The 23,647-nt window shown below is 39.8% G+C and overlaps 1 protein-coding gene across 1 annotated transcript in view; it reads left to right on the forward strand.

Annotated features, from left to right (window-relative positions):
* Positions 1-20,460, forward strand: part of MCCC1 (methylcrotonyl-CoA carboxylase subunit 1) — a 57,930-nt gene extending 37,470 nt beyond the window's left edge. The window contains exons 11-19 of the mRNA XM_014846237.3: positions 1,262-1,445; positions 3,608-3,717; positions 5,232-5,448; positions 6,963-7,049; positions 12,575-12,624; positions 15,511-15,648; positions 16,906-17,013; positions 19,221-19,292; positions 20,104-20,460. Coding sequence (XP_014701723.3) covers positions 1,262-1,445; positions 3,608-3,717; positions 5,232-5,448; positions 6,963-7,049; positions 12,575-12,624; positions 15,511-15,648; positions 16,906-17,013; positions 19,221-19,292; positions 20,104-20,232 — 1,095 coding nt within the window. The 3' untranslated portion in view covers positions 20,233-20,460. The remainder of the gene's footprint in view (positions 1-1,261; positions 1,446-3,607; positions 3,718-5,231; positions 5,449-6,962; positions 7,050-12,574; positions 12,625-15,510; positions 15,649-16,905; positions 17,014-19,220; positions 19,293-20,103) is intronic.
* Positions 20,461-23,647: the final 3,187 nt, after the last annotated feature.

Here is a 23,647-nt window from a genome sequence, read left to right on the forward strand (position 1 = left end):
TAGGAAGGAGGACCTGGCCACCCACTTGCAAAAAAATTGGCTATGAAAACCCTGTGAATAGTAGCAGAGCATTGTCTGATATAGCCGGAAGGTAAAAGGATGATGCAAAAAGAGCAGGCAGTGTTCACCTGTCCTGCACACAGGGTCTCTAGGAATCAGAATCGCCTCCACAGCACTGACAATATCAACACTTATATAGTGCTTACTGTATGCCAGGCACTTTTCTCTGAAGCATCAAAAGTAAGAAACTTACCCAGAATATGAGTATGCCCAGAACAGAGTGAGCAGAGAGACAGAATTTTAACCCAGGTAAAATGGCTACAGAGTCTACGGTTTGAAACTCTATGCCATAAAGGCACTCAATTTAGTCCATTTTCCTTTCATTCTTAACTGCTGTGGTTTCTGATTTTTCTCATTTACAGATTTAAAGAGATGAAAACTTTGCCTCTGTTTTACGCTTACCTGTTTAGTTCAGTGTGGTGCTAAGTTACTTAGAGTTTTTTTTCTCTGTATCTTTTGCTTTCTCAGTTTATCATTTTCTCATTTTGGAAGAAAACTGAAGGGGAGAGTAAAGAGAAAGAGTGACAGCGTGTCCTCTGTTAGTGTTTTCCAAATTATACCAGTTGAAGAGAGAGATTTGTTGTATTGGTACATAATAGCCAAAATAATAATAATTATTGAGTAATAAACAATACTGATCATCCTGTTTATAATCTGGTATCATGCAATATATGTAAACATAACAAAATTGAAAAACTGTCATGTTCCCCCTTCTGTTTTTCTTCATCACTGACTTGGTGGTGAAGATTACAAAGATGGCTAATGCCACGTTTTAGCCATAACTGTGAATGTAGTCCTCCACACCAACTAATAACTTACTATAAAAAAACATTGATTTGGTAACTGAGTGCTAATGTTTTAAATGAAAACTGAGAATATCTTGCCAGTAAGAAATTTTGGTTTCAATTATATTGAAAAAACACTGATTTTTATGTTTATAATTTAGTCATCAGTTTGCCCATTTTTTCTTTTTAAAAACTGTAGAAACCCATTGTAATTAATACATCACTTCCAAGCTGCATCTGCGTTTTGCTTTTGCCCAATACTCAAGTGGGTGGCTAAAATAAGTAGTTGTTATTTGGCTTCATAACAAGTCCAGATTTACATTTTATGTAGGAAGAGGCGAGACCATTAACTTACTAAGCCTCATAGCTGGTATAGGGCGGGTTTTCATAAGAAGCACATTCTCCTCTTTTACCAGATTGCAGCAGGAGAGAAAATTCCTTTGAGCCAGGAGGAGATAACTCTGCAGGGCCACGCCTTTGAAGCTAGAATATATGCAGAAGATCCTAGCAATGACTTCATGCCGGGGGCTGGACCATTAGTGTACCTCTCCACTCCTCAAGCAGACCTTTCCACCAGGATTGAAACCGGAGTACGGCAAGGTAGAGCTAAATAAAACAAAAAGTCTCAGTGTTTTTGAATTTTTAGTAAGTTATTATTTTTGGACGGGGTCTTTTTCCTGTGTCTTGTGGAAATGTCTAGTATGTTTTAAAATAAGAGATTTAATTAGTTTCTCGTTCATCTTTATTTTTCCTTCTGGAATAATTTTAGAGAATAATTAGTATTCTTAAACAATACACCTTTTTTTGAAAGGCAGCAATACTTGGTCAAACCTAAGCAATAAGTACTTTGTGTGTACCTTTTAAAATTTTTACTTTGCCTAGTTCCAAAAATGTTTTAAGGTGACTGATATCTGCTATGCCCAAGGCACTCTGCCTTCAAGGGACTTAAAGTCAAGCTGGAGAACTAATATATAAACTTAGTATACGCTAAACAGTAATGAAATAAATAAAAGTAAAAACAATAGTGCAAGAGCTATGACAGTTCAGTATATGATTAATAACAATGGTCATAACTAACAATTATTTAGCACTTACTATGTACAGGCACTGTTCTAGATGAATTTTCTATATGGGCTCCTTTAACCATGAGAACTATGCTATGAGTAGGCGTTATTATCGCCCCCATTTTCCAGATGAGGAAACCTTCTCTTGATGAGGGCACAGAGAAGTTAAGTGACCCTGGGAGCCAAGATTCAGACCCCCAGAGTCCATGCTCTGAGCCACACTGTCCACTGCCACCTTAACTTTAGTTGCCAGAGAAATGATCCAGGTGGTGAGTGATGGAATATAGCAATTCTCAGATTAAGAGGTTATGTTAGGCTGATATAATCAGGACACATTTCTAAGAGGATGTCTGGAGTAGATTTGAGTAGGCAGATTTAATAACATACAGAAAAGTGAAGAAAAAGGAAATTAACTAAAGGTGTGTTCAAAGAACTGTGAGAAAATATGTGGCCGGAGAAAAGGGTTCAGGATGGTGAGTAGTTGGAGATGTGGCCGGAGATGTAGGTTGAGAGCTAATCATACAGGGTTTTGAAAGCCAAAATGAGGAATTCAGACTTCTTGATAAATTGGCAGAATGTTGAGAGCTCTGGCTAAACCACAGCAAGATTTGGTCATCGGTAAATTGTTTTGACTTAAAAGCAGAACATCTTAGAGAAAAAAGAGAGCACTTGCAATAGAAAGGAAAGAATCTGTGCGGCAAGCACAGTGTGCAGTGTAATTTAATAAAGGTGCAAGAAGCTTCCCTGACCTTCCTCTGCTGTCCTCCCCGGGCCCCAGTGTAATCCTCTGGCATTGCCCTTGTATTATCTTATGGTGATCTTTTACTGCTTGTCTAGTTTCCTCATTAGATTGTAAGATTCTTAAGGATGGGACTAGGTCTTCCATGTTATATTTGCAGCACCTTGCTCAAGCCTAGGCCTAGAAGGTGTTCAGTATGTGTTGGTGAGTGGGTGGGTGGATGATGGATGGGTGGGTGGCTGAGTGGATGGGTGGAGGGATAAAGGAATGTAATCCAACCCCTTGATTTTATAGAGGAAGACCCTGTGGTTGAGAGGGGTCAAGTGACCTGCCAAAATCACAAAAATGTCCTGGATTAGAATTCTTTGTAATACACTGCATCCTTTTGACTTGAGCCATTTCTGACCAGTGAAATGTGCGTGGTTCAGATTCTTGTTCTCTAAGACCCTAGTAGTAATGAGAGCTGCTGTTCATTTATCAGCTCTGCCAGGTATGGCACTTGGCACCCTACTGTCAATCCTCCCAACAACCCCGCAGAATAGAGGAATTATTTCCTCATTTTTCTGATGAGGAATCTGAGGGGGTAGAGGGAAGGGAACGCTAGGGGCAAACGTGATTGTGATATGAGAAAGTAGGGGGAGTCTGCACTGACTTTGAAAATGAGAGGGAAGAGAAGGTTCAGAAGAAGATAGGATGGGGGAAAAGCAGCCTGGGTGTCATTGAGTCACTATTTTTAGGGCCTGGTGCTCCAGGATGGCCACGCTCTCCTTAAATTTGAAAGTTTTTAAACCCCTGTGAGCCTCAGTTTTTCATGAATAAAATGGTAGTAACAATATCCATTGTGCAGGGGTTTGTGAGGATTAAGTGTGAAATGTACGTAAAGCCCCATCAGAAGGTCTTGCTTGTCGTATTCCTTTAGGTTTTGACTTAGAGTGGTTACTGTGGTTTTTCAATTTCAGGAGATGAAGTTTCAGTGCATTATGACCCCATGATTGCAAAGCTGGTCGTATGGGCTGCAGATCGCCAGGCGGCCTTGACGAAGCTGAGGTACAGCCTTCGTCAGTACAACGTAAGTGACCTGGGGCCATGTTGGTGACCCTGATGCTCTTTGTATCTCACAGCCAAGCATGTCTGCCACGATTGGTCAGCCTTTGTCTTTGTAAACTTATTTCCACCAATTACCCATATACCACGAACAAAATAATTTCCCCTGGAAGAATTTCCCGTGGGTCAGGGTAGGGTTTGAGGGCTTCTTGATTTCAGCTGGAAACGAAAGATTGCGGGACTAGAAGTATTAGTGTCAGTGTTATACTTCAGTGAAATCTGATATGAAATTCCTATTCATCCCATAGATAAGGCCAGCTACACAAGTGTGGCCTACAGTCTCGTGTTATTTTCTTCAAAGGAAAATACTTATGTTCGGTTTTATCCATTTGATAGAGATTATTGCCTTTCTGTAGCACATTAATTTTCTTGGCACAGTAAGTCCCCTACCACTCCGATTTACTTCACAGAAGGATTTTTTATTAAACCATGATATTCAGATTGTTACATGTCATTAATTTGATCAAACATCTGATCTCTGTGGCTTCAACCACGCCAGCCTCCTTGTCATTCCATAGACACACCCTGCATGGAGCCATGTGTTTCTGTTCTCTCTTCCAGAATGTTCTTCCCCCACATGATCTCAGACTCCCTCCTCACCGCCCTCAGCCCCTGCTCACCTCCTCAGAGTCCTTCCCGGGCCACTCCATTAAAATAGGACCCCTTGCTGTTCTCTCTCCCCTTAGCCAGCCTTTATTTTTCTTCATATCACCTGACATTATATTAGATATTTGTTTATAGATATTGCTTGTTATCTGTCCCTAGCAGGTAAGCTCTGAGAGGGCAAGGACTCATATATTCTGTTCCTTACTGTGTCCCCAGTACCTGGATCATGGCCTGGCACCTAAAAGGTGCTCAGTAAATGGCTATTAAATAAATGAATGAGTGGGTAAATGAGTGAATGAATGAATGAATAAACCCGAGACTCAGATAGCTGGTTTTACCCTTGATCTCATTTGTTAGGTGGATTTGGGTTAATTTTTATATCAGTGTGTAAAATTTGGATTTTGGTATTGGAAGAAAGCTCTTTTGAGGTCATTTAATCCCGTCCTCTCCCCAGTGTAGCAATCCTGCCCTCTGTTTGCAGTCTTCCTATTTTGTGGGAGTGCTCTGAGCGGCGGTTCTTCAATATCTTGCAAATAAATTTCATTTAAGTTTCTTAGTGTTTATTGCTTTCCTAACCTGAGTCAATTAAATGTCTCCACACTGCCCACCCGAACACCATTTCCTGTGTCCTCTATATCGTAGTAAAACGTGGTCTTAAGTGTTCAGTCCAGATATATAGTGATGGTGAAGTGAGTTTTTTTGTTTTGTTTTGTTTTTCCTGAGAGTTGTCTTATCGCCAATGGTACCTTAGTAGGTTTTTATTTTTCCCATAGCAGAAAGTACTTAGTAGAAGGAGGAGATGACATAAAAATGCTTTTCTGAATCTGTTGTTTTCCCCACTCAATGGGGTTGTGGGCTTTATTCTCTTCCTAGATTGTCGGACTGCACACCAACATTGACTTCCTCCTCCGCCTGTCTGGCCACCCGGAGTTCGAAGCAGGGAACGTGCACACTGCTTTCATCCCTCAACACCGTGAAGAACTGTTGCCGCATCGGAAGGCTGCCGCCAAAGAGGTTTTGTGCCAGGCAGCTCTGGGTCTCATTCTCAAGGAGAAGGCTATGTCTGAGGTTTTCAAAATGCAGACACAGGGTACAGAATGCTTTTCTCTTTCCTCTGCTGGTCAAGATTTTATGAATAATCATTGAATGTGCTTTTCTTTCTTCATGCCGCTCTTGCCTCCCTTTTCTTCTCTCGGTGATTGGCAGCATCTCCGCTAATGTGTTTTTTAGTATGAAGTAGAGCTCTTCACATATCGTGGATACACCCATAAATACTTTTTAACCCATTGAGTATAACTTAACTAATCCCCTAGCAATGTAGAGGTGGATCTCTTTTCAACCAAACACCAGTTCTTCCCTCATCCTGTGCTGATCCCTTCCAACTTCTTTTGTTCACCACTCCTTGTGGCCTACTTTGTTGTGTCTTCTATACCGGCAGCAACTTCCCTGGCCCAGGAGACCAAAGACAGAGCGCTGGAGACTCTCAGATTCCCTTGGATTACCCGTGATTTATTATTGAGTTATTTCCTCCTCTCTTTTTCCATTCTGTGATCAAATTTCTGACTAACTAGAAACCTAGGTATTTCATCGTGTCATAGAGTCTGAGCATAGGAAGGACTAAGGCAGGGATTCATCCTGGCTGCACACGGGTGCATCCCTGCGTCAGCATCCCCACTAATTGTTGCCTAGCCTCTTCCTAAGAGTTCAGGAAGCTGGAAATTCATTTGCTTATTACAGTTTTGATCAGTTCTCCATTAAAAAGTTCTTCCCTCTAAATTGAGCAAAATCCAAGTTCTCCCAAACTTGCTCCAAAATATTTACTCAGGCTAACTCTGACCTTTGAAGCAAACAGGAAAAAAAAAAACGAATCCATTTATCTCTTCATTATTATTAGGATTTTTATGTTATTATTATTATAGGATCCTATTATTAGGATCTTTGATTTCTGGATTCATTCAAGAACGTTATATTGAAAGCTTAAAATATATAACTACATCTTTAGGAGATTTGTGCTCTCTCCTCATTTTGTCCTTTTACGTTAAATGAATGCACCTAAATATGCCGCATATGGTATTCCTAAGCCTGAACTTAGCATTTTTAGAATAAAGTATCCTCTTACTCTCACTTTCCTTTGTAAAATGTATAACTGGCACAGATATGAGCTTCAGAATAAATTGTTTCAGGTTAGCTATGTTGTAGCTCCTGGATATTGTCCAACAAAGGCTGTATTCTTAAATGCCTACAGGCTGGACCAGTGGCATAGAATGAAAGAGGGCAGGTGAAGGAAAAATAGTGATTTGGGTGACCTGGACTGCATTTACCCTACCAAAAAGGGGGGACCACTGTGCCACTTAAGCCATCAGAGAATAAGAATTTAGACTGTAAATATTCTGACTTTTCAAGAGAAGCTGGGAGTTTTCATATGAAGTTCCCTGAAACGTAAATGAAAATGTCTAATTTAAATTCAAAGCAATGAGAAGAATAAAGAAAACACTTCTGAGCTGCCAGTTGTAGAACCTGTGTTTTGTGTTTTCTATCGTAAGGCGTAAATTTAGTAGGCTTGATGTTTTGAAATTTGTTGTTGAGTTTTAAATTTTTTTTTAGATCAGTATTCTCCTTTTGCATCCAGCAGTGGAAGAAGACTGAATACCTGTTACACCAGAAACGTGACTCTTAGGGATGGTAAAAACAGTGAGTAATGTTTTATTAAAGGAGAAATGTGTGGGGGTTGGCTCTGTGATCCAGTGGTTAAGTTTGCACTCTCCACTTCACTTCGGTGGCCCTGGGTTTCACTGGTTCGGATCCTGGGCGCGGACATGGCACCGCTCGTCAGGCCACACTGAGGTGGCGTCCCACATGCCACAACTAGAAAGACCCACAACTAAAATATATAACTATGTTCGGGGGGATTTGGGGAGAAAAAGCAGAAAAAAAAAAAAGATTGGCAACAGTTGTTAGCTCAGGTGCCCATCTTTAAAAAGAAAAAGAGAAATGTGCTTCATAGAAATATATCACATTTACCTGAAAAAAAAAGACTCAGCCTATCCACAATCAGTCAATCACATTTTTTAAGATCTCTAGCCTAAACGTTGGAAGGAAGTATGCCAAAATAATAGATTTGATTGGCTCTGGGTGGTAGAGTTAAGGACATTTATTTATTTTCTTTACGCTTTTTGTATATTTTATAAATATTCTAAAAATACGTCATAAAGCATAGATAGCAAAATGACTGACATGAAATACCCCAAAATGTCAGTGAGGTTACCATTGGCTGCTGGGATTTGAGGTGATCCTTTTTCCCTTCACTTTTTTATACTTTCTTTGCGATTTTTCTTCAGTGAAATTGTATTACTTTAAAATTTTAAAAATACCCAGAACTATTTGAAGGAGGGAGGATTACCCACTGCTCAGGCAGTGTTTCAGGTGGAAGTGGCTTCCTAATGAGCTAAGATTTATGAAGTGCCTTATCATATATAAATTTTTATCTTCACAACAACCAAGGGGGAGTCACTGTCACCCACATGTGGCTGATGAAACTGCACACGGAAGGTGAAGTAACTTACTCAAGGCGATTGAGTGACAGAGCCAAGACTGACACCCAGTTGTTCTGACCTTGACTCCTGTGCTATTTCCACCATTTTTCCAGTGAAAATTGATTTTTGATTGCAAACTAATATGAGTATCCTCAGGGTGGGGGCTGATTTACTGTAACTGAACTTAGGAGAGGCTGACACCGAAGCCTGAAGGCAGTTCATAAATTTATGGCTGGAACAATGTCCCAGAGGGACCAGAATCCTGTGACAGCTGCTGGCTGTATCCCTTCTGCTGCGGGACAGTTTGCCTGGGAAGCCAGATGAGTGTGCGGTCAGAGCTGGGAGGGCTGGATAGCCTTGAGTGTGAGGTGTCGCTGGACTATGATAGCTCCGTTATGACAATGTGCCTATCAGGTAGAAGAGAATCCCCCTACCGGCTCGTCACAGCACTCTTGTCCGTGGACAGAGTAGGATCTTCTTTACCTCAACTCTATGGAGATACCCACTCACTTATTAACAAATTCTTGGTTCACAGAAGTTGATTGGGCTGCAGCTCTTTAGGTATTTTTTTCATCCTGAGCCTAGATGGCCATTACCTTAAGTGCATTGAATATATGGAAAGAAAGTTTGCAAACATCCCTTACAGAGTAGCGTTCTGCAAATGGTTAACCTATCCATTTTATTCTGGTAAGTTCATTCATTTCATCCTGAAAAATAGCCTCCAAACTCTGGGCGTATCTTACCCTAGACTCCTATAAGCTAAATACGAGTATCAGCAGCAATAAAGTTTCAGTGGCCTCTTCAACCTAAATTAACAGAAAAACCACTTGTGTGATTATAATTCAGATGAGCCAACTATTATTTGGCATGAATCTTCTCTAAGAACTGAGCAGTGTTTGAGTTATTGTGTATTTCTTGGAATTTTTTTAAATTTTAATTAAAAAATAAATAAATACATAATGGAGAAGCCAACATGATTGCTGGTCACTCCATCCCTTTGATAGAATTTTTCAATAGTAATCCAGGTCTGAATGTAATAGCTTTCAGAAATGTTGTGATGAGTCTCTAATAAATGCTGGTCAGCAGTGACCATGGTTGGTTAAGAGAATGCACCAGACAGAAAGTCTAAGGGCCGGAAGCATTTATGAATCTAAAGTAGAACCAGGGGGCCGGCCCGGTGGCGCAGCGGTGAAGTGCACGCATTCTGCTTCAGCGGCCCGGGGTTCACTGGTTCAGATCCCAGGTGTGGACATGGCATTGCTTGGCACACCATTCTGTGGTAGGCGTCCCACATATAAAGTGGAGGAAGATGGGCGTGGATGTTAGCTCAGGGCCAGTCTTCCTCAGCAAAAAGAGGAGGATTAGCAGTAGTTAGCCAGGGCTAATCTTCCTCAAAATAAATAAATAGGTAAATAAATAAAGTAGAACCAGCTTTTAATGGTCTCAGTGAGAATGACCATGTATTTTAAATATTCAAGGCTTGAAAAATAGTCTTACTTCATTACTAGTGGCCATGTTTCACAGAACCCTTCAATAATAATAGTAATAATAATAATGATAATAATAAAAGCTAACATTTATTGAGTGTTTGGTATGTGTCAGATATTGTGTTAAGCACTTTCCATGCATCTCATTTGAATTTTTGGAACAGGCCAATGAGATCAGTGTTATTATTTGTGTCAACTTTATAAATAGGGAACAAAGGCTTAGAGAGAGCAATAAATTTCTTAAAGGCACACCAAAAGTAGTTGGTGGAGCCAGAATTTGCACCCACACTCCAGGGTGCATGTGCTTACCTAAGACTGCACCATGCTGAAGTTCCATACTTTATTAAATATATCAGAGGATGTTTAAGGTTCTCTTTGGGGCCGAGAGCTATCTAGGGGAGGGAGGGGCAAGATCAGTTGCCCTACAATATATAAAAGAATTTAGAGTTTTCCCGGCAGTGTCTTTACTATGATGATGTTGGCATTCATGTCAGTTAAATACTTTTCATATTTTATAAACTGAAAGAAAACTGATCTGGTGTAACTGGATGCATTTTCTCTTAAGAAGGGTTAAAGATATTGACAAGATAGGGTGGAGAACTTTCATTCATTCATACATTCAGTACAAAGTTTTTGGAAAAATAGACATTCTAAGTAATGTGAAAAAGAGAAAAAAAGATGTCATTGTCCCTAATTTTTTCCTGTAAGGAATTTACCATTTGGCAAAGGAGAAGTATATGTGTTGGGAAGGTGGATGGCAAAGTGGTTAACAGTGCAGGCCCCGGACTGTATGGGTTTGAATTCTGGCTACCCTCTTGTCTGTGCCCCTTGGGCAAGTCATACACTCTCTCTCAGCATCAAAAGTCCTCAGCTGTAAATGGGGATGGTAGTGGTAATTTACTTCCTTGGGTTATTGTGGATATTCAATGAGACAACACATATAAAGCATTTAGTTCATTGTACGGCATATAGCAAGCAGTTGATAAACATTAGCCTGTCATCATCATCATCATTATTACTAAACTATCCCCTTGCTACTTCTTTTTTTTTTTTTTTTTTTTGAGGAAGGTTAGCCCTGAGCTAACATCTGCCACCAATCCTCCTCTTTTTGCTGAGGAAGACTGACCCTGAGCTAACATCCATGTCATCCTCCTCTACTTTATATGTGGGATGCCTACCACAGCATGGCTTGCCAAGCGGTACCATGTCCACACCCAGGATCCAAACTGGTGAACCCTGGGCCGCCAAAGCAGAAAATGCACACTTAACCTCTGTGCCACCGGGCCAGCCCCCCCCTTGCTACCTTTGAAAGAACAAAGTAGATATGTGTGTCACATTTAATAAAAAAGAGTTGGTTGTAGAACAATATGTTTAACACTATCCTATTTTTGTAAAACAGAAATATAAGTTTGAATGTGCATTTTAAAAGGTCTGCAAGGACTCATACATTAAAGTGTTTGGTAGTAGTTACGTCTAGGCAGTAGAGAGCACTTTCACTTTTTACTTTATGTACTTATATACTTGACTTTTGTGGACATTTTTATTTTTGCAATTCTTTAAAACACCTGATAAAGAGAAAAATCACTCTGTCATAAAGCTGGACAAGGGGAGAATCATAATAGTGGGGTGAGGAAGATCGGCCATTTTTGGCGAGGAAGATTGGCCCTGAGCTAACATCTGTTGCCAGTCGCCCTCTGTTTACTATGTGGGATGCTGCCACAGCATGGCTTGATGAGTCATGTGTAGGTCCACACCTGGGATCCAAACCAGTGAACCCTGGGCCACTGAAGTGGAACGTAAGAACTTATCCACTGCATCACTGGGCTGGCCCCCTAATAGTATTTTATAAGTAGAAGGCTAAATGTTCAGAGGAGAGAGAATTCATTCCACCTGGACAGACTCTTCCCAAGGACAATGACTGAGCAAGGTGTGAATGAGGGGTGGGGTTTCAGTTGGTGTGGCCGGGGCCCAGTAAGGTAGTGAAGGAGGAGCATGAGGCACAGTGAGGGGAAGGCTGGGGGCACATAGGGAGAATATTAATTGGCCCATTTTCTCATTTGGTTGGAATATAGGGCTATGTAGAAGAATGGTGGGAAGTAAGACTGAGAGTCTGGTGCCTTCAATACCAGGCCAAATATTTGAATGTGGGAACATGCTAGGAAACATCAGCTGGAAGTGTTGAGCTTGAAGTCCTTGGCGGACCTCCTCAGAGTTCAGCCAACTGGAGGCCGTCAGCCTGAATCAGGGTAGAGCAATGGGAATGGAAAGGAAGAAAGCATAGGACAGATATTCAAAGGGAAGAATGTGGCACTTTGTGGTGACTGCTGGAGGTGGAAGGCAAAGGAGAAGGAGAAAGCAAGAGTGACAGATTTTATGACCTGAATGACTAAGAGAATAGCTGTGCCAGTCATGGTGCTCACGGATCAGGAGAGAAAGCAGTCGGAGGGAGAAGATGATTTGTTGGACCCAATGTGTTCATTTTCAGGTACAAATAGAGCAATGGCAATGACTAATCAGAATTCTGGAGAAGGAAGGTCAGGGCTGGAAACAGATTTGAGCTGGCAGCATCAAAATGGTGGTCAAAGTGTCAGGAATCGATGAAATGACTTTTGTCTGCATTCTCTACCCCACAAAGCTTTTGATTTCTGTCTCCTAGAGTAGTCTTTAACCAATTCTGTATTCACATAATAATATAGATATATTGTATATTATATTTGTGTAGTCCGTTACAGCTTAATAAAGCACTTTTGCATTTAATTAATCATTGTTACGTTCATTGAATGGGTCAGAATGGATCAGAAAATCAAGACTCAGGTTTTAAATGACTTAGTCAAGATCGCAGGGGTGATCCCACCACAGATGGCAGATGTGGGTCTTAAACCAGAGCTTCTCTTTCCCAGTTCACTGCATTTTCTACTATAACACTGCAGCCATTCTTGTTGAGGGAAAAATATCTAAAATATCCTACAACATTAAAAGAGTTAAAACTCCACTTTTTAAAACAGAAAAGTTTCAAATTCACCCTTATTGCAACCTATCTGATAGATCTTGCTTTTTTAAATCTTTGTTGTCTGGGAGTTAAAAGGGTTGATATCCCTAACAGCTAGTTTTCTTTAGGTTGAAAGTGAGATTTTTAGAATCTCAGTTATTGAATGTCTTCTAATTTTCTTCAATTTTTTCCCCCTTTTCCATAAAGATGTAGCCATAGCTGTAACATATAACCATGATGGGTCATATAGCATGCAGGTAAGCCTTATTGGTTTTGTTCTACAGTTCAGAGCTAAATCGGATGTCTCGTACTGAGTAGGGTCTCTTTTCACTCTCTGGTTTCTCCTAAGCCATTGACTATTATGACTATAGTTAGGAGAATGTCATGTGCTTTTATTTCAAGCAATTTGGGGAAATTACCCCCTGTACAGTCTCTGATTGTTTATCCAGTTTGGCTGTGGTTCACTTAAGGATAAAAACTTGGTAAAAAATAATACCTTTGAGTCCAACGCCTGACAAGCCCCTAAAATGTGTGCATGTATTTACATCTAAAGTGGCAGTTCTCAAACTTTTTGGTCTCAAGACCCCTGAACACTCTTAAAAATTATTGAAGCTCCCCAAAGAACTTTTGTTTGTGTTGTTTACATCTATTAATATTTACTATTTAGAAAATTAAACTGAAAACATTTTTATTTATTTTTTAATGTATATTTTAAAAATATATGCAAGAAAATTTACCATTTTAACCATTTCTAAGCATGCAGTTCAGTGGCATGAAATACATTTACATTGTTGTGCAACCATCACCACCATCCACCTGCAGAATTTTTCTTCTCTTATAAAACTGAAACTCTGTACCCATTAAATTATAACACCACACCCCCACCATCCCCCCAAACCCTGGCAACCACCATTCTACTTTCTGTCTCTGAATTTGACAACTCTAGGTACCTCATATAAGTTAAATCATTCAGCATTTGCCTTTTGTGATTGGCTTATTTCACTTAGCATAATGTCTTTAAGGTTCTTCCATGTTGTAGCATGTGTCAAAATTTTCTTCCTTTTTTAAGGCTGAATAGTATTCCATTGTTTGTATGTACCACACTATTCATTCATCTGTTGATGGATACTTGGGTTGCTTCCTCCTTTTGACTTTTATAAATAATGCTTCTATGAACATGGACATATGAATATCTCTTCAAGACTCTATTCTAAGTTCTTTCGGGCATATACCCAGAAGTAGAATTGCTGGACCCTATGGTAATTCTATTTTGAGTTTTTTGAGGAACCTACCATACTATTTTCTGTAGTAGCTGCACCATTTTACATTCCCACCAACAAGGGTTCCAATTTCTCCACATCCTTGCCAACACTTACTTTCTGTTGTTGTTGTTTTTTCTTTCTTAAAAAAGCCATCCTCATGGGCGTCAAGTGGTATCTCATTGTGATTTTGGTTTGCATTTTCATAATGATTAATGATGTTGAGTGTCTTTTCATACACGAATTGGCTATTTGTTTATCTTCTTGGGAGAAATGTCTATTCAAGTCCTTTGCCTATTTTTTAAATCAGATTGGTTTTTTTATTGTTGTTGAGTTGTAGGATAAACTGAGAAAACTTTAAAACCTAAGATTACACAAGCACGCATTCCATCAGAGCGATAACATAATCTCATGCCCTGCTGTCTCAAGAAAATGCCAGTGTATACATGTGAGAGGATGCGGGTAAAAAATGCAAATAACATCAGTATTATTATGAAATAGCTTGATTTTGATGACCACTTTTCAGAGTCTTGGGGACCCCAAGGAATCCACAGGTCATACTTTGAGAATCTCTAAAGTTTTTATGATTGTTCTCAATTAAAAGAAGTCCATTACACTGGCAAAATGAAATGCTGAAAAGGTTAAAAAACGATGTGAGAAGTCAACCAAATTCCTATAGTAAAATACAAATTCAGAACATAGAATAAATAATTTTTAATATGAGCTAAGAGATTTCAAATCCTGCAAAATGGATTTATTAATGATATGCTTTAGATCTCCCACTTTGAGACGCATTGGTTTTCTTTCTCTGAGATTCAGAAAAGCTATAGAAAGTCTACTTACTTTGGTATTTGAGAGTTGTAATTCATATTGGTGCCTCTGGTATGGGGACCACTTCTTGTCCCTTGGTAAATGGTAAATTGCAGATTTGTACTAATCTACTCATGGAACTTAATTCACAAATTTAGTGGTTTTGCAAATCTTTAAACAAAACTGTTTCCAATCTAACCTTTATTTTCTGAGAATTCCACAAACATTCAAATTGCTGTTTTAGTAGTTTACAAAGCAGAGGAAAATGTCATATTTAACTTAGAATAGATGAGCACCAATGTATAAATAGTGCAATATGACCTGTTTCCCCTTAGCCTATATAATATATTTGAAAAGAATAGCCACAGGACTTTGATACTAACATCTGGGAATTGAAATGAAAAATAGAGAAGATTTAAATGGATTTTCTGTGTGTAAGGAAATTTTTTCTTTAGTGTATATGAGAAAACATTCTTTAAAACAGAAAGGTTTCATGTCCTTTTGTCAGCTTCCTTGAAAGATTGTGTAAAATCTATTTTTTGGCACTCTCTCTCTTTGAGTGAGAAAATTGTGGTCAATCTCCAGCTAATTTATCTTCTTAAATCATAACTGAAACCCATAAACTGGATCTACGTGTTGGTGAAATACCATCTAATTATGTGGTTCTGGGTTTTTTCATGACTGGTTTTGGCACAGTAAAACTAAATTTGACTTTAAGTACTCAGAAATGAATACTAACATGGAATATACACAATCAAATTTTAGTAATTTGCTTAATTTGATTTATATTTCAATTTCACATTTTCATTGCTATTCTTAAATGAATCTTTATCTGTGGCATTATGGTGCTATAGATGTGTTATGTAACTTTTTTTTTCCATTTAACTATCTTACTCCTTTTTCTTTCTAGAGTATTTTATGAATCTTAGGGGAAAAGGTTTTACATGGCTTTTTTAAAAAAACATTTTACCTGTTGCCTTTTGAAACTGTTCATAGTAAGAAATTGATTCTGATTTTATTAATTCTGTAGGGTTGTTCATTTATTTTAAGGATCTTATTTTTCTGTCTTTTCAGGTTGAAGATAAAACTTTCCAGGTCCTTGGTGATCTTTGTAGTGAGGGAGACTGCACCTACCTAAAATGTTCTGTTAATGGAGTTGCTAGTAAAACGAAGCTAATTATCCTGGAAAACACTATTTACCTATTTTCCATGGTAATGTCTCTTCTTTATATGATACTGTTGGGGTTTGGGAGAAAATTGCTTGACCAGAGGCATTCCACCAAAAGAGCTTAGAAAGATCCCACTTTCTTCGATCACTGCTGTGACCTTTTCTCTGTTTCCCTCTCTGCTCTGTTTTGTTGCCACATTCCTGCCTTCTCTAGTTCTTTTGTTCGCACAGATTCTCATTAATAGACACATGCATTTTCTTCCTTTGATTCCTTTGAAAGATGTCCCTACACCCTTCTTGTCAGAGTGTCTCCCTGCTCAGTAGGCAATGTTCTCATGGGGATTTGATTCCTGAACACTTTCCCCAACCACCATCTTCCTGGCTCTTGGGATCCTGGGGATTTGGGAGGAAGTGACCATTGAGAGAGGAGTCTGTGGACCAGACGTTCCTTGTGGGGAAGATGCGCAGTAGCAAGGTGGGTGGGGTCAGTGGAGTTCTCTTGGCAATCACAAGATGATGGAGGCAGTCTGTACGTGGATTTGCTTGGGAGCTTGTTAGGAGCCCTTAGAATTCTGCATGGGCAGAAAAAAGAGAATGGATTATCAAATATACTGTGCCCTCTTTGGAGTCTTCTCACATTTGGGAACCATCTTACAGATCAGTCTTTGTGACGAGATGCCTTAGTATTCCAGTAATTAAACGACGTATATGGAGTCAAGGATGATCTCACTTACAGGCGTTCCTTTCCCTAGTCAGCATGTAGAGGCAGTATAGTGGAGTGATGAAGAGCGTGAGTCTGGACTGTGAAGCTGCTTTGGTTCAATTCCTGGCCCCACCACTTAGCAGCTGTGTGACCTTGGGCAAATTAAACTCTCTGGGCTTGGGTTCCCCATCTGTAAACAGGAATTACAACAGTACCTACCTCAATAAGGTTGTTGTGACGATTAATGACATAATATATATAATTGTTAAGAACAGTTCCTGGCTTAGAGTAAGCACTTGATAGTGGGAATGCTACTAAAAATAGCTTCCAGACAGTGGCTACCTTTTACCAACAGTTAGAAACGTTAATTCCTTTAATCCCCTGTGAGGCATGTATACCATTACTCCTGTATAATGGGAAACCCAAACCGAGAGGGGTTTAGTAATTTGCTCAAGGTCACAAAGCTAGATTGGAACCCTGGTGTTAAAGATGACTAATATTTAACAAATAGCTTGAAAACAATTGTTACTTTAGGTATGTTAGTAAAAGTACAGTAATAAGATCTTGATTTCATTTCCAGTTTGTGTTCTGTTTATAGGAAGGAAGTATTCAGATTGACATTCCAGTCCCCAAATACTTGTCTTCAGTGAGTTCAGAAGGAACTCAGGGAGGGACCATAGCTCCTATGGCTGGAACCATTGAAAAGGTAATCACATGAATGTATGTAAAATGATGTCCAGTAAGGCCCAATAAATGTTTTTGTTGAGTTTTGTCATATATACGCTTTTTCCCTCTAAATCTTGCTCATCGGAAAGCATCCATTTCAGGAAAACTAGAGGATCTATGATAGATTCAAGTTCTATATTGCAGTCTTCAGTGAAAACACCTATTTACCTATTTTCTGATAAAGACTGTGGTTTTGAAAGTGGGAATTTCTATCGAAGTACAAATAATCCAAATTGTCTTTTTAGGATTAAAATGGAGCATTTACCAAGCCATATCCAAAAGAGCTGTTTTTTAATGTTAAATTTAACAGCAAACACTTTATCATGAAATAACATTTTCTCTAATATACATAATTGCATCTGTGTTAAAAAAAACTGAGAGACTGGTATTGGTGAAGAACAACGTGGTTTGGTGTTGAATGCAGTATATATTCAGAGTAGAGATCCATACTGATATAAATTCAAATGATGATCGATAGTAGTCTCCTTTTATGTGCTTGAATACAGTAGAGTCCCCTCAAATGCATTTAAATCCTAAAATGTCAACTGTATGTTCTTGGTACCAAAAAAAAAGAAGAAGAAGAAAACTTTTGGGGCTGGCCCTGTGGCCTAGTGGTTAAATTTGGCGTGCTGCACTACAGTGACCTGGGTTTGGATCCTGGGCACGGACCTACACCACTTGTCAGTGGCCATGCTGTGGCCGCGACCAATATACAAAACAGAGGAAGATTGGCACAGATGTTAGCTCAGGGCGAATCTTCCTCAGCAAAAAAGTAAATTAATAGGGGCCGGCCCAGTGGCGCAGAGGTTAAGTTTGCATGCTCTTCTTTGGCGGCCCAGGGTTCACCAGTTTGGATCCCAGGTGTGGACCTACGCACTGCTTATCAAGCCATGCTGTGGCAGGCGTCCCACATGTAAAGTAGAGGAAGATGGGCACAGATAGTAGCTCAGGGCTAATCTTCCTCAAAAAATAAATAAATAGGTAAATAAATAATAGAACAAAAAAAAAAGGAAGAAAACTATTTAAATAGTGTGAGTGATGTCGCCCACCATTCCCTCTGGAAGCATATGAACTAGGAGACTTGGATGTGCCTTCAGCTCATTCAGTCTCAGTTCCCACCGGCCTCTCATCATGTGCAGCGCTGCACAAGATGTGCAGCCCTGCACAAGATGTGCACAGCATCTTTCATTCAAAGATGCACATTTTCCGCATAACTGGCCCCTAAACCCACATCATTGATTTTATCGGGTGCCACTAAAGCACCCAGCGTTGGGTGATAAGTGGGGCTTTCAGGGGGTTTCTCGTTTTTCACAATTTGGCTCTACACATTGACTTTAGATTCTAACTCTACTGTGTGATGTTTCCAAAAACTCCTTCGTAACCACGTTAACCCAGAAGACAGTGAAACCATATGGGATATATGAGTTCATTTATACGTGTAGAAAGGAAAGTGGAGATACTTTTCCGGGGTTGCCAATAAGTTTAATTCTGTCACATGCAGATTGTCTATACATTTACTACACAGGGCACTGAAGACTTGAAACACTGTTCTAGACAACCCAAAAACTAGAAAACCAGGCAAGACCCTCTACCCTGCCTCTGGTGAAGACATTCGAGAATAGTAGTCCTTGGGGCCAGCCCCGTGGCTGAGTGGTTAAGTTCGCAGGCTTCACTTCAGCGGCCCAGGCTTTCGCTGGTTCAGATCCTGGGTGGGGACATGGCACCGCTCATCAAGCCATGCTGAGACGGCATCCCACATGCCACAACTGGAAGGACCCACGACTAAAAATACACAACTATGTACCAGGGGGGCTTTGAGAGAAAAAGGAAAAAATAAAATCTTTAAAAGAAACAAAGAATAGTAGTCCTGCCCTGTCGGTGTGTCTTGTCTGTCCGTTCATGAAAAACAAAAGGATCTCAAACTATATAAAGCATATTCATCTGATTCAAGGAAAACTAGATGGCCTGGGCGGTGGGATGGGGAGCTAAGCAGTGCCCCCCACTGACAACAGTGCCAGCAACGCCAGACTGACCTGTTAGTCTCCAGTTTGTACCAGTACGTTTGTCTTTGGCAGACAAGACAAGCACTAGACTCATGCTTCTGCTGTGTACGTTTATATACCAAGTCTGCGGACCACAAAGGACCTCTGCGTTTTTAAATATCAACCTATCGCTCTGAATCTCTAGGTGTTTGTGAAAGCTGGAGACAAAGTCAAAGCTGGAGATCCTCTCATGGTTATGATCGCCATGAAAATGGAGGTGAGTGAAATCACGAGTTCAGCTGCCGAGTGAACTTTGGGAGTTATCAGACCTAATTGTTCTTTTGCCTTGTTTTGTAAATTAATACCGTTTTAAATGTTAAGAGCCATGGCTTGATGAAGAATTAACTGCAGGAAAGAAAACAAAACCATCCTTCTGTTTAAATACATCTTCTTCTTAATTTTGGGAAATTGCACCTGTCATTTCTGATTCTGAAATTAATGAAATTACCAATAGCTTAGATTCAGGCAGTAACTCAACTGAATGTTAACTATGCGTGTTTTCTAAGGCCAAACTTAGGGTGCCAAGCGTCAGTATCAAAGTGAAAACCTCAATCAAATTAAATTAACTGTTGCGGATTTGTAATAGTTAGAAATTGTAGGCCAGTAGTTCTCAGCACCGGCCACATGTTATAATTACCTGGGGAGCTTTTAAAAACTACTTCCCCAGACCATTTGAATTAGGATCTCCCAGAGTGGGGCCCAAGGATCTGTAGTTTTTAAAACCTTCCCAGGTGAGAGTCTGCTGTGAAGTTTGACTTGAGAATTACCAGCTAGACCAGAGCTTCCCAATTAGTGACCTTGAATGTGTTAGAGGTCTGTCAAGGTAGCGACTCCTCTCAACCCCCAAACACACCATAAAAATATTATCCTTTCCTTTGTATGCTGTGACATGGAAAAGGGAGAGAAGCACTGACAGACGACAGAACATCAGAACAATTGGCTTCGTTTTTCTTTTTTGTCTTTCTTGACTTGGTGCATGCTCAGTCCTCAGTATCACAGCCAGTTTGTCGCGTCTTGTGTCTCTGCAGCTTATCATAAGGGCTCCAAAGGACGGCACGGTCAAGAGTGTGTTCTACAAAGAAGGTTCTCAGGCCAATAGACACGCTCCTTTAGTCGAGTTCGAGGAGGAAGAATCTGACAAAAGGGAAGCAGAATAAACTCCATCAAAGAAATGGCCAATTAAGCAGTATCTTAAATATCGTCTCTCTTCACCAAAAACAGAAAGTGCCTTCCTGCTTTTCTGGGGTCTAATGAACAGTTTTACTGAATGATTGTGCTAACACCCTTTCATACTGGAAAATCATGCACTTGGGTCACAAATACAATAAATCATCTCAAAATATTTCATATTAATAAAATTGACATACTTTTTTATTGGAAGCTAACATGGTTTGTGTCTGCCTCAAATTTGATACACTGTGGTGTCTTTTACGAACGTGGGCGGCAATGTGACCAAAAGAGAAGGACTGGAAGAGAAGAGGTTGTTTAAATGAATCATTTCCCAGTTACAATCATGATGAAAATGGGTGGTAACATAGTTCATATTATTCATATGATATGAATATATCATATCATATGAATATAAAAATATTCATATTAGCCATAGAGCTAAACTCAACCAACTTTTTTTTCCACCAAAGAGTAACTTATTAGGCAGTTTAAAGACATGAATTATTTGTTTCTTGTCTTTGTGATTGGAAAGTTTTTATCTAGACTAGCTCTGCCTTTATTGCACTTTCTAAGCTAGTCCAAATGTATATATAATATATACACACACTCATACATATGTTTCTATGTATATGTGTATGTAATAGTTAAATTATATGTGCTAGATGCATTATTTATTAATATTTAATTTGAATAAATTTGAAAAAATAATTTTAAGAAAGAGTGGATAAGTGTAGAAAGCCTGGCTGTGCTGAATACTTTTTTCTAGAAACATATTTTTCATTAAGGAAAAAAACACTGTCAATTTTATTTCTTCACTTTTGTCTGGATTCTATTTCTCACTATTACTAACGCATACGCAGCCCTCTGCGTTTTCACGTATCCACTGACGTGTTAAATATTTGTTGAATTGAGTTCTTGCTGCCTATGTAGGACTATGTCAAATGCGGTGGAGAATACAAAGAAATAATATAGATGGCCTCTGTACTTTAAGATGCCTATGATTTAATTTGAAAAATAAGACATAATCATGTCAAAAGTTATGTGGGAAAACATCAAATCCAAAGCTAGTTTATCTCCTGGCTGCCAAGAAAGCAATTCCATTGTCAAGAAAGTGGTGAGAAAGGTACCAAATGCTAAAATTGGAAATGCTGAGTTCTCCAATAAATCTGATTACACAGCGTAGTTAGAATGTCCATTTTTCCAACAAGGCAACATGAAACTCATTATCCTAAGATGTGGTTGGGGGTGAAGACCGGTGTCATATGACTGGTGCAGAAAATAGGTATTTTAGGAGCTGGGGGGAGAGAGTTCTGTGGCAGGTGTGATCAGGGTAGGTTTCATAAAGAAAGGAGAACCCGGGGCAGAGGTGCGGGTGAGAGTTGTAGAATAGAAATGAAGGAGCAAAGCTTCACTGTTGAAAATGAACAACATGTGTTCTATATCTGGGAGCAGATGTGCCCAACCAGAGTCGGGGTACTTGGGGGTGGACAGGGAGCTGTAAGAGAAAAGGTATGAAACTTTGGTTGGGACCAGATTGTAACTGGCATGGAGCGGCAGGTTCGGATTTTGTCTTGCGTGTAGTGGTTAGACTGAATTATTTTTTAGCAGGGAAAGCAGTGATTTGGGGAAAATTTATCTGGCTATTAGAGCCCTATTAAGAAACTTTGACATTATTTCACAAAGTTGAACATTTGCCTACCCTATGACCTAACATCCACTTCTAGAAATGCACAGATGCACTTGTGCACCAAGAATGTTCATAGCCACATTACCCGTAATAGCAAAGCATTGGAAACAATCCCAATTGGTTGGCAGGAGAAGGGGTAAATAACTGTGGTGTGGGACACAGTGGAATACTGTGTAACATCACAATAAACAGGTTAAGAGCATCAACATGGATGAACCTTGGAATCATAATACTGATTGAAATAGCATGTTTGAGGAGATACATGCGGTATGGTGCTACATTTACAAATTTATAAAATCAGCAAAGTCAACAATATAGTGATATATATATATATATATATATAAAATAAAAATTCAAAGTTAAAGACGGTGGTTAGCTCCAGGTTATTAGGCAAGGGTTTGCAATAGGTGAGGTATACACAGATAGCTACTGTTAATGTTCTAGCTGTAAGACTGGATGGTTGGTTGGTTATATTTATTATGAAATTATGTTTCACAACCAACATGTTACATACAAACTTTTTATAATTCAAACGTTTTTTAAAATTTCGTCTGGCAGCAATATGTAAGTTGGATGGAGGAGAAAAAGACGAGAGGCTGGAAAACCAATTAGGAAGAAGTTCTTACAGGTATTCAGGCATGAGGTAATAAAGGACTAGGCCATCTAAACCAGTGCTTTTTAAACTATATTTTTAGCAACAGAGCCTTTTCCCCTGTCCAAATAAAACTGCCTCTATTTACAAGAGAGAAGAGTGAAGGTGCTTTGGTGGAAATTTGGGGTTGTTCTTTGTCCCCTTTCATATCCTTCAGTGGGACAAGATGGAGTACTTCTCTATTTCATTGTTAAGTGACCGCTGATCACAGGTAGTAATGTGCATAGAAGGAATTTGAGGCCAGATAGCCCGGTTACCCACACATTGGTGGGATTCTTCTTTAAGATCATCGCCAGTTGTGGTGCTATGTGAGCAGAGTTCCTTTGCACATGACTGTATCTGTTTCTTCTAAAGACAGAGTGTTTGTTGTGTCCCAGGGCCTCTGGAAACAAAGATGGTAAGAAATGATTTTTGCCTGTGCCCTAATTAATGGGAAACAGGATCCAGCTGTATAGAAAAATATAATTACTAATAAGTAGTGCAATGTACTGGTGCGCTAGGTGCGCTGGGGGGCCAGCCGAGCGGAGTAATAAATTCTGCTTTGGGTCAGGAAGCCAAGGGAGAGGCAGTGACATCTGATCTGGGCTTTGGAGGATAGCCATTTGCCAGATGGAGGAAGAAGGTAAGACAAGGCCATTGCAGGGAGAGGGACTCGCAAGGGCTAATAATAACAGTCAGGCGTGAAAGTGCACACTGTGTTCAGGGCACAGAGCGATCCGGCAGGGGCTGGGCCACGGGGGCGTGGCAGAGAGGGGCTGGGGAAGTGGCTGCCCAGCGGGGAGAGGACTTTATTCTGGAGGCAGTTGGGAGCCCTGGAGATTTTCAAACAGACAAGTTTTCAAAGTTATTTCTGTCCGCAGTCTGGAGTACAGATTGGAAAGTGGAGAGAAACTGCAGACAGCGAGTCCAAAAGAGGCACCGAATATGGAAGCCTGCGCTGGGTGGTCTGGGTAGGAAAGGGAGACCTCAGTCCACATCTCCTTGACGTAAAAGTGGCTGTCCTTTTGGATAAGATCCATATGTGGCATGGATCAAAACCTGAGTCATACAGTTGGAAGAAAGC

This window comes from Equus asinus, chromosome 5 (genome assembly GCF_041296235.1).
Source record: "Equus asinus isolate D_3611 breed Donkey chromosome 5, EquAss-T2T_v2, whole genome shotgun sequence".
Lineage (NCBI taxonomy): Eukaryota > Metazoa > Chordata > Mammalia > Perissodactyla > Equidae > Equus > Equus asinus.